Raw genomic sequence first — 10,084 nt, 5'->3', positions numbered from 1 at the left:
AACGTAACGACCTGGTCGCACAAACCCAGGGATTGGAATAGGTCATGGAGCAGGTCTGTAGCAGCATACCAGAGTTGGCTGTGCCAGTGGTACTCCCAACAGCAGAAAAAATTCACCAACTGGCGGTTGGAGTCCGCAAGGCCCAAGAGGAGGCAGTGAAGGTTTAGTTGGAGCTGAACCTGTAGATCACTGAGCTGCAGCTGAAGGCGCAACCCTCTACACCCCCGGAAGTCAGAGAGCAGTGCAACCGCACCATTCAATCGAGGTTGGAAGCAATAGAGCACGTCATACAGGATTGCATGGGCTTGTTGGATCAGTCACTCTTCACGCTCACCTCACTGCAGGAAGATCCAACTATACAACGTCTAGAGACAGAAGCATGGCAGTTACAGCAAGCATATGACAATGTTCGGGGGACTATGCAGACAATCGCCCTTACTCAGTAACTGGGCAAGATGAATGAGGCCCAGGCTCTAAAGGAACAGTTGGACACCATGCATAAAAAAGAAGCAGTGCTTAAAGCGCGCATCTAGCCTTAGCTCAAGGAAGCATTCACGGTCACCACCAAGATCAAGGGAAAGCTGGCACAGATGCAAGGCATATATGAACTAAGGCAAGGGGGTGCCCCTGACAATGACGCATCAAAGATATGCGCACCACTAATACAGCGAACAACGGAAGAATGTGTTGTGGACTTACGCGAAGCGCAGAAGCTACTGGATGGACTCCACGCGAAGATCACCGCACTAGCTGAGTGACTCGAGACTAGTCACGATGATTGTGTTGGGGGCCTATTGGGTAGCGGATCCCCCCATAGCAATTTTTTGGGGCTTAACGCTCGAGTTTTGGTCAATGTAATGTAAAGACCCCAAAAATGCGGGTGCGGAGTGCGAGAGTCTAGGGTTGTTTGCCCTAAAATAATGTAATTTAATGTAAAGTGTGTCGGCCTACCCATGGTTTGCAGACCATGGGATTGTATAAATAAAGCGAGGCTCTAGGTGTAAAAGTTAGTCGAGAGAGTTTTGAGAAGTAATAGATAGATGCAAAGGCATGGTTAGAAGAAAGAAGTGAATCTGAAGTGTATTGGATCATAGTAGTAGGTAGAGGCTTTGCAGCTAAGTGCGCAGAGGCCTAGTAGAGTCCGCAGCTGAGTGCGCGGACCCCTACAACTGAGTGCGTAGGGTGGACTCGAGTCTGTACTAGAACAAACTTTGTAAGGCATCCTTAATAAAGATCAGCTGGTTGACATATTGTGCATCTGGTTCATAGATCTGTATTTGAATGTTATGTTTTGATGATATCTGTTTATTTATCTGCGTGAACTGATATGTATTCTTATGAAGGAGAATCTTCTTAGTAATTAACAAACAAACTCTAACTAAGGGAGACTTGGGTAATTAGCACTGGTCGCACCGCGGAAAGAGCTGCGCGAAGGTTGTTCCACAGAACACTAGAAGTTTGCGGGTACGTGTAATCTAGTAAGCGCAAAGGTTGAATCAGGTACCGATCTCCCACATCAAGACATCCCTAGGGTGCGGAAACCTGGTTCTAGCACCCTCCCATACTACTTTGGGTGAGATCTCAGTCCGCACTCCGTGGACTGTTGCCGAAAGCGCCAGTAGTACCAGGATTGGCTTGGCTAAACTCATTGCTGAACCTGGGTCAGGCCCCACGTAGCCAACATACCCTCCACAATCCCCAAGTTCTATGTGCATTTAGAGATCCTTCTCCTCTAAGCTACTGAAGAATTATTTGCATCCTATCATATCAAACAAGGCACCTTAATATAGATACCACATACTCCCCATTATAGTGTTTCCCATGCATGCAATTAAGGTGAAGTCTAATTTGAATTATGAGGTAAGTGTTTCACCTCCTACTCCTCTTGAAGGCTTCTTGTTATACTTTTTTTGCAAGCACTTTGTTGCATAATGCCTGAATTCGTGGTAGTGAAAACATTTTATCTTACTTAGGTCCTTCTTCTTGCCATTGTTATGGTTGGACTCTGACTTACTTTGGGCCTTCTTTCCCTTTCCTTTCTTGCCCTTCCCAACCAAGGAAAAATTCTCTTCTCCCCAGATTTGGATATTACTCCATCTATAGTCTTCCTCTGAATTTCTTCCTGCACCAAATCGGACCAAAGTCTCTATTTTGGAAGGCCTAGGAGAGCTAGGCTCACTAGTTCTAAAGAAGGAATATTTTCTCTAACTCTTCCAAGCTCATCTCAACATTGAGTGAACATGGAGAGGTATGTGGAATGGTTTCACATTTCTACATGCAGATGTTTCTGAGTTTGTCCCTCAATTCCAATTTCCTTGAATCACTACCATTTTCGAATAGCTCAATGAGGATTTTCTGCATGGCAAAGGGAGTCTCCTTGCCATGTAAATTCGAGACTATGCAGTCTGTCACACCCTCTAGGATGATCCTCCTAAATTTTGCAGTATCCTTCTTCCACTGGGATAACTACTATGCATCTGATATTGCTGGCTTTGGAATGTTAGCTTTGGTGTACTCCAACACACCATTATCATCGAGCATTACTTCCATCTTGTCCTTCCAAGCTATGAAATTTGAGGTTCCCTCAAGGGAATACTCCAATATCAATTCACTGTAAGATATTTTCTCGCATGGAAGACTTCACTAAATTTTAAAATCAGAATTTCTGAAGGCGAAGATCTATTGGCTGGTTTCTAGTGTGATTTCTACTTTGATACCATGTAGAAATTAATAGAATTTTTCTACTACTGATGTATTTGAATTGAAAACAAGAGATTAAAAATTTTATTTACTATTCTGCGGAATGGAAATAACAATTTAGAAACACATGTAATGGCATGCAACCATTAAAAAACCAAAAAAACATAATGATTTAAAGGGGAATCCAACTGGAAAAAAACCCTTCCGCTGCTTCTCAATAATCAGATGAGAATGAGAATGAGAAACTATTACAATGTCTTGCTTCAATCCAGAAACAAAGCCTACATTGTGAACCTATTCTCATGCTGATTGTCCTACTCTGACCAACACTTAGCCAATTCAATGCCCCAAATTGCTCCTATTTCCTTATGCAATCCTAGAGGAAATTAACTCCTAAAAGATAGGAATTTTCTCCTATTTTCTTGCAAAATTCCCAAGGAATGATTCACTTGCTTAACTACCAAGCCTATACACTCAACTATTATCCAATCGATCATTACAATGTGTCTTTTCCTCCACTCTAGCGAGGAAATTTGAATTCCATGCATGTATGAGCTATTTTTGATGATTGAGTAGTTTAACTTAGAGATCACCTAGTTAACAACAGTTCTACTACTCAACTGACCTTCAACTGACCCAATTAGTTACTTGAGCTCAATTAACTGAGACAAATTAAAAATAACTGAACTAGATCGCTAAATTTTACCAATCAATACATGCACAACTCTACTTCTAGCCTATAACTCGAATTTACTGAGTAAACTAATAGACAAGGACATGTCAGGCAAGTTAACTACAATATTATTCATCGTGTTGATATGGAAAATCAAATTACTAAATTTGACTAAGGCACAAGTCAAATTTATCAACTCTTGCTACAATTTCTAACATGCAAACACAACATTTGGAGATAGCAAGGCACCATTAGCCAAGGGTTAGATCCAAGGATGTTGAGATATTCTTCAAGCACTCAAGGATAACCTATAAACAACTCAAAATCGATAGAAGTTATATGCATATTGATAGAGGATAGAAATAATTTTTGAAGTTGTAGATGTACTATACCTCCAACTACAACTATATAGATAATCTACATTAAAGTAGAAAGGAGCAAGAAAGTTGAAACCATGGTTCTACAGACCTTATCATGTTATCCGAAAGGTAGGAGAGGTAGCATATGCATTGGAGCTTCCAGTGGAGAATAGAATTCATAAGATGTTTCATCTTTCTTATTTGAAGGAGGAGGTGGGGGAGAATGTCAAATCATCACTAGATTTACCCCCATTAGATGAGGAAGGACATCTTCATTTGAAGAAGGAGACTTCAGAGTAAGACCATCTGAAAATATTTGGTGCGATGGAAAGATTTCCTCACCAAAGACGTTACTTGGGACGGGGGGCAGATATTGCAGCATTCAACACTGAAATTACTTGAGGGAAAGAAATTCTAAGCAGGTAGAATTGTAATATCCCAACCAATTGATCCTAGTTGAACCCAAAAAGTAAATAAACAAATAAAGAGGCATTAAGCACATGGTTTTGGCCCCACGTAATTATCCACTGATCATTTCCCATGCTTTCTCTCTAACAATCTAGATTTAAAAGGAGGAGAAGAAACGAGAGAATGACACGGATTTGGATATTTTCTCTTTGCATATGAATTGAATGATCATGCGAGTTTTCAACCAGCAAGGATTTCAGACGAGATCCTCTTGCTAGCTTCGGTGGAAATCAGTTTCACCCTAGCCAGAAGATGATACCAAATACCACCCTAATTGGTCGATTTGGTTTGATAAAGTGGCTAAGATTTGGGCTACCATATGGTTTTTATTCATCTAAGGCCAAGATCGAGCTCATAATAGATCTAAAGGGATTTGATTTCACTGCCGAGGGTCAATTTGGTTGTCGTGTGCATCCATTTGAAGGAGATCAAGTGGGCATCAAGCTAAGAACTTAACCTCTCTATGGTGATTGGTTACCATTGTTGAAGGGTAGCAGCGAGACCAGTCAAGTCTATCACATGATCTTGAGGAACGAGAAAACATTTTGACCGTCTCACATTTGTGCACCCCTCGCGTGTAATTCCACAGTCTTGAACTTGAAACCATTCAATTATAACTACCACGATAGGGAGTGGCTCATTAAAAAATTTGACTGTAAATTGACTCTTTGGGAAAATAAGTGGCTCACAGGGCATCTCAGTTTACTGGATGCACCTTTTTAAAATCCCTCAAGTGGTCATAAAAAGAATTGAGCCTATAATTACTTCTTTTCTCTGGGTTAGCTCTAGTAAGTCCAAGAAATATCACTTGGTCCTCCTTCAATGTCTATCCAGGAGTGAGTAGGATGGTGGCCAGGAGACCCATGATACTGAAAGGTTCGATATGGTGCTACTCATTAAATCCATGTGGCGTGCGTTCAAAGGTGTTCGACTATGGCAACAGGTGGTGAATGCTAAATATTTTAATCACCAGTCTCTAGAGGATTGGATTAGTGTTGGAGCTTTATAAATGTGGGTGACTTCGCATATCTGGAGATGTTTAACGAAGGCTAAATAGTGGCTTTGTGGGAATCTGAGGTGAGAGATCAGCACGGGGCACAAAATTGTTATTGGGCTCGATGTCATTAAAGGATTGGAGGGTGACCAAATTCTCTTGCTGCTTATTATCGATTCTCTAAATCTTTCAGACCATACTTTCCTGTTTCACCTTGGGAGATCGAATAATCACATGCTTGGCCCTCCATGTTGGCTGCACGCGAGTGATCTTGGGATGCTAGTAGCTTTTGAAGCCGAATGAGAGAGCTTCAGACAAAGATTCTATCTCGTAGGCATTGTGCTCACTAAGCGAGAAGATTCTTTAGCCTAGGCTATGAGCGGGCCTAATGGGAATATCTTAGTTGAAGAAACTTATGCACATATTTCTATGGGTCATATGCCCCCCAACATATTTTTATGGCTATCAAGAGCGTGGCGTTGGGATGTTCCCTTGAAGCTCAAATCTTTTTTCTAGTAGGCTACCCACAATAGGATTCTCACATGGGAGAATCTATCTAAAAGAGGGTTTTAGGGGCCGTGAATATGCCCATTATGTCGGAGGGTGAATGAAGAAACTAAACATCTATTTCTAAATTTCTCTTTTGTTATTTCAATTTCGAAAGAGGTTTTCATGTGTCTCAATCTTCAAGCCGATGTGGAGAGATTGTCTATTGAGTTGTGTCTCTTGCAGTGGTTTGGGGGTCAACATGTGTTTAGGGCGCATCCCTTCTATATATATTCAGGTATTTGGCAATGCAGGAATGCCTACATCTTTGATAATGTTTTGCCTACGGTGAGGTCGGTTTGTTTAAAGATAGTGACATACTTTCAGGAAATTGGGCCTTGGAGGCCAAAGCCTCAAAGGAGACCTTGTCATTATAAGGTTATCAAGGCCTTCTTGCCAGTTGGTTTCTTTGATGGAGCATTTTCTGATGTGCCATGTGGGTGCAGAGTAGTGATTGTGCTCGATTCGAGAGGTTCTAACAGCAAGGCAAAGCTATTGGCTCTTTGGGGTGTGCTTAGGTGTGCCTCTTGGCTGTTAATTGAGGAGCTTCTTGTTGTTGGGAACTCTAAATCAGTCATCGAGTTGGCTCAAGGTCTCGCGGCTTTCGGCACCCCTTCTCTTCATCACTTGAAGCAACAAATCAGATCCTTGATGTCCTATTTTAACAACATTTCCTTCTCTCAGATGATCGACTCCCTCTGAAAGGATGGAAGATCTATTGTGCTAGGAGAGGTTTGATTCTTCTTTTTTGTCTGCAGTCTTTGTTGGGGCTTTGGTTGATTCAGGTTCTAACTTTCCAAGGGGGCCTCTTCCCTATTGTTTTGGCAGTTGTCGGTCTCTTTTTGGCTTGTTCTCTGCTAAGGCTCTTGTGCCGACTGGTTCCATCGTTTTTCGTTTTCAAATATTTCAATCAGCCCTGTGCTTATACTTGGTTACAGTGATTTATTTCAACTTAAAGATGTCTTGTTGTTTTTTGATCTTGTCTCAGTTGTTTGCAACTATTGTTGCTCTCTGTAGTTTGCTTCCTCTGAGTTATTTACGACATTGAAATATTTTTGTATAACCATCAATATAACTCCTTTTGTTTCTTAATGAAAAGAGTCACTTTTGAATGATATTAAAGGATATTCAATGGATATGACCCCAAAAAAACAAAATTTAGAAATGTGTTGGAACAAAAGCCTTGAGTTGTGTTAATAACCACATAATAATAATGATGATGTACAGCCCTAGTTATCGTCTTCAATGAAGCAACATGAATGACACGATAGGATACTCACTTAGATATGACCAAAAAACGAAATTTACAAATGTGTTTTGTCCAGTGAGATGACAATTCCATTCAAACAAAAGTTTTGGCGTATAATAGAAGGTTACGTCATTCTGTCATTTACTACTGTGAATGTGACAATTTTAAATCTAACACTGACTTTTTGACGGGAGAAATCTATCATTACTAAACGTGACTATTTTAAATCTGACACCCTACTTTCTTATGGGAGAGATAATAATGAGTCAGAGTGTGGACGATTAAACATGCCAAGGACCACGTTCATGGATGGCCTGAGGTTCGGTGCAGATTGAGTGCAAAATGTGGCAATCTCCATCATCTTCCTTATTTCATCCTTATGGTTATTATAGTCACTGCTACTTCTCAAATCCTCATCAACTATTTCGTCGATTCTCCCTTCCTTCGCCTTCTTCGCAGCCCATGCAATTAGATGTACAAATTCCTGATCATCCTCTTCTACCACAGGAGGTTTTCCGCTTACCATTTCTAGTAACACCACTCCGAAGCTATATACGTCTTGCTTCTTCGACGCCTTCACTCCATACCCACATTCTGCAGATGTGGAGAGATCGTCTATTGAGTTGTGTCTCTTGCAGTGGTTTGGGGGTCAACATGTGTTTAGGGCGCATCCCTTCTATATATATTCAGGTATTTGGCAATGCAGGAATGCCTACATCTTTGATAATGTTCTGCCTACGGTGAGGTCGGTTTGTTTAAAGATAGTGACATACTTTCAGGAAATTGGGCCTTGGAGGCCAAAGCCTCAAAGGAGACCTTGTCACTATAAGGTTATCAAGGCCTTCTTGCCAGTTGGTTTCTTTGATGGAGCATTTTTTGATGTGCCATGTGGGTGCAGAGCAGTGATTGTGCTCGATTCGGGAGGTTCTAACAACAAGGCAAAGCTATTGGCTCTTTGGGGTGTGCTTAGGTGTGCCTCTTGGTTGTTAATTGAGGAGCTTCTTGTTGTTGGGAACTCTAAATCAGTCATCGAGTTGGCTCAAGGTCTCGTGGCTTTCGGCACCCCTTCTCTTCATCACTTGAAGCAACAAATCAGATCCTTGATGTCCTATTTTAACAACATTTCCTTCTCTCAGATGATCGACTCCCTCTGAAAGGATGGAAGATCTATTGTGCTAGGAGAGGTTTGATTCTTCTTTTTTGTCTGCAGTCTTTGTTGGGGCTTTGGTTGATTCAGGTTCTAACTTTCCAAGGGGGCCTCTTCCCTATTGTTTTGGCAGTTGTCGGTCTCTTTTTGGCTTGTTCTCTGCTAAGGCTCTTGTGCCGACTGGTTCCATCATTTTTCATTTTCAAATATTTCAATCAGCCATGCGCTTATACTTGGTTACAGTGATTTATTTCAACTTAAAGCTGTCTTGTTGTTTTTTGATCTTGTCTCAGTTGTTTGCAACTATTGTTGCTCTCTGTAGCTTGCTTCCTCTGAGTTATTTATGACATTGAAAATATTTTTGTATAACCATCAATATAACTCCTTTTGTTTCTTAATGAAAAGAGTCACTTTTGAATGATATTAAAGGATATTCAATGGATATGACCCCAAAAAAACAAAATTTACAAATGTGTTGGAACAAAAGCCTTGGGTCGTGTTAATAACCACATAATAATAATGATGTAGAGCTGCATAACTATCAAGCCCTAGTTATCGTCTTCAATGAAGCAACATGAATGACATGATAGGATATTCACTTAGATATGAACAAAAAACAAAATTTACAAATGTGTTTTGTCCAGTGAGATGACAATTCCATTCAAACAAAAGTTTTGGCGTATAATAGAAGGTTACGTCATACTGTCATTTACTACTGTGAATGTGACTATTTTAAATCTAACACCGACTTTCTGACGCGAGAAATCTGTCATTACTAAACGTGACTATTTTAAATCTGACACCCTGTTTTCTGACGGGAGAGATAATAATGAGTCAGAGTGTGGACGATTAAACATGCCAAGGACCACGTTCATGGATGGCCTGAGGTTCGGTGCAGATCGAGTGCAAAATGTGGCAATCTCCATCATCTTCCTTATTTCATCCTTATGGTTATTATAGTCACTGCTACTTCTCAAATCCTCATCAACTATTTCGTCGATTCTCCCTTCCTTCGCCTTCTTCGCAGCCCATGCAGTTAGATGTACAAATTCCTGATTGTCCTCTTCTACCACAGGAGGTTTTCCGCTTACCATTTCTAATAACACCACTCCGAAGCTATATACGTCTTGCTTCTTCGACGCCTTCACTCCATACCCACATTCTACGCATGATATTAATTAATGTATTAGGATGACATAGAATATGTTGATCTCTACAAGTTACAACTACATTTGATAACAACAATAAAGACAAAACGAATAGAGATTTGGTACCAGGGGCAATGTAGCCATGAGTCCCTCCTAAAAGAGAACTTGATTCAGAATCTATTGATGAATTCTTGACTAGCATTACAAGTCCAAAGTCTGCAATGTGTGCTACATAGTCATGGTCCAGCAATATGTTGGCAGACTTTATGTTGTAGTGGATAATTGGAGGTTCGCAGTGGTGATGTAAATATTTGAGTCCCTCTGCCACGCCCAAGACAATGTTACACTGGGTCCTCCAGTCCAACATGTGATTGGGTTTCGATGCCCCACCCAGAAATTCCCACAGGGATCCATTAACCATGTAGTCGCACAGAAGAACTATTGAATAATTCATCTCATCGTGTGCATGAGTTATCAGGTCCCGATGGCACAAGATGTTTCTGTGACGGGCATTCTTCAAAGTTTCGATCTCGCACGTCACACTGTGATATTGAATATTGTGGTGACGATGATTTGCTAATTTTAAGAATTTGGCAGCAAGGATTTTGTCTTGTCCTGGAATCATCACCTTGTAGACCATGCCGGATGTGCCAGACCCGATGACGTAATCATCACTGAAGTTGTCTGTAGCTTCCACTATATCTCTATATTTGATTATACCTTCTCCACCTCCTGAAGAAATACCCTCCATAGAATCCTCCTCGTTGTTGTTGGGAATTTCTGATAATTCCAGAACAGAA

The 10,084-nt window shown here is 40.9% G+C and overlaps 1 protein-coding gene across 1 annotated transcript; it reads right to left on the bottom strand.

Moving 5' to 3' along the window:
- Window positions 1–8,921: 8,921 nt before the first annotated feature.
- LOC149247748 (leucine-rich repeat receptor-like serine/threonine-protein kinase At1g17230) lies at window positions 8,922–10,035 on the bottom strand. Its single transcript, XM_089445325.1, has 2 exons — window positions 9,411–10,035; window positions 8,922–9,298 (listed from the first exon to the last, which is right to left on the bottom strand). Exons 1-2 carry the CDS (start codon window positions 10,033–10,035, stop codon window positions 8,922–8,924), a joined length of 1,002 nt encoding a protein of 333 aa, XP_089301451.1.
- Window positions 10,036–10,084: the final 49 nt, after the last annotated feature.

This window comes from Pinus tabuliformis, chromosome 7 (genome assembly GCF_031772625.1).
Source record: "Pinus tabuliformis cultivar Carrire ecotype Pingquan chromosome 7, CPIR1, whole genome shotgun sequence".
Lineage (NCBI taxonomy): Eukaryota > Viridiplantae > Streptophyta > Pinopsida > Pinales > Pinaceae > Pinus > Pinus tabuliformis.
This window is presented reverse-complemented; position numbering and strand designations above follow the sequence as displayed.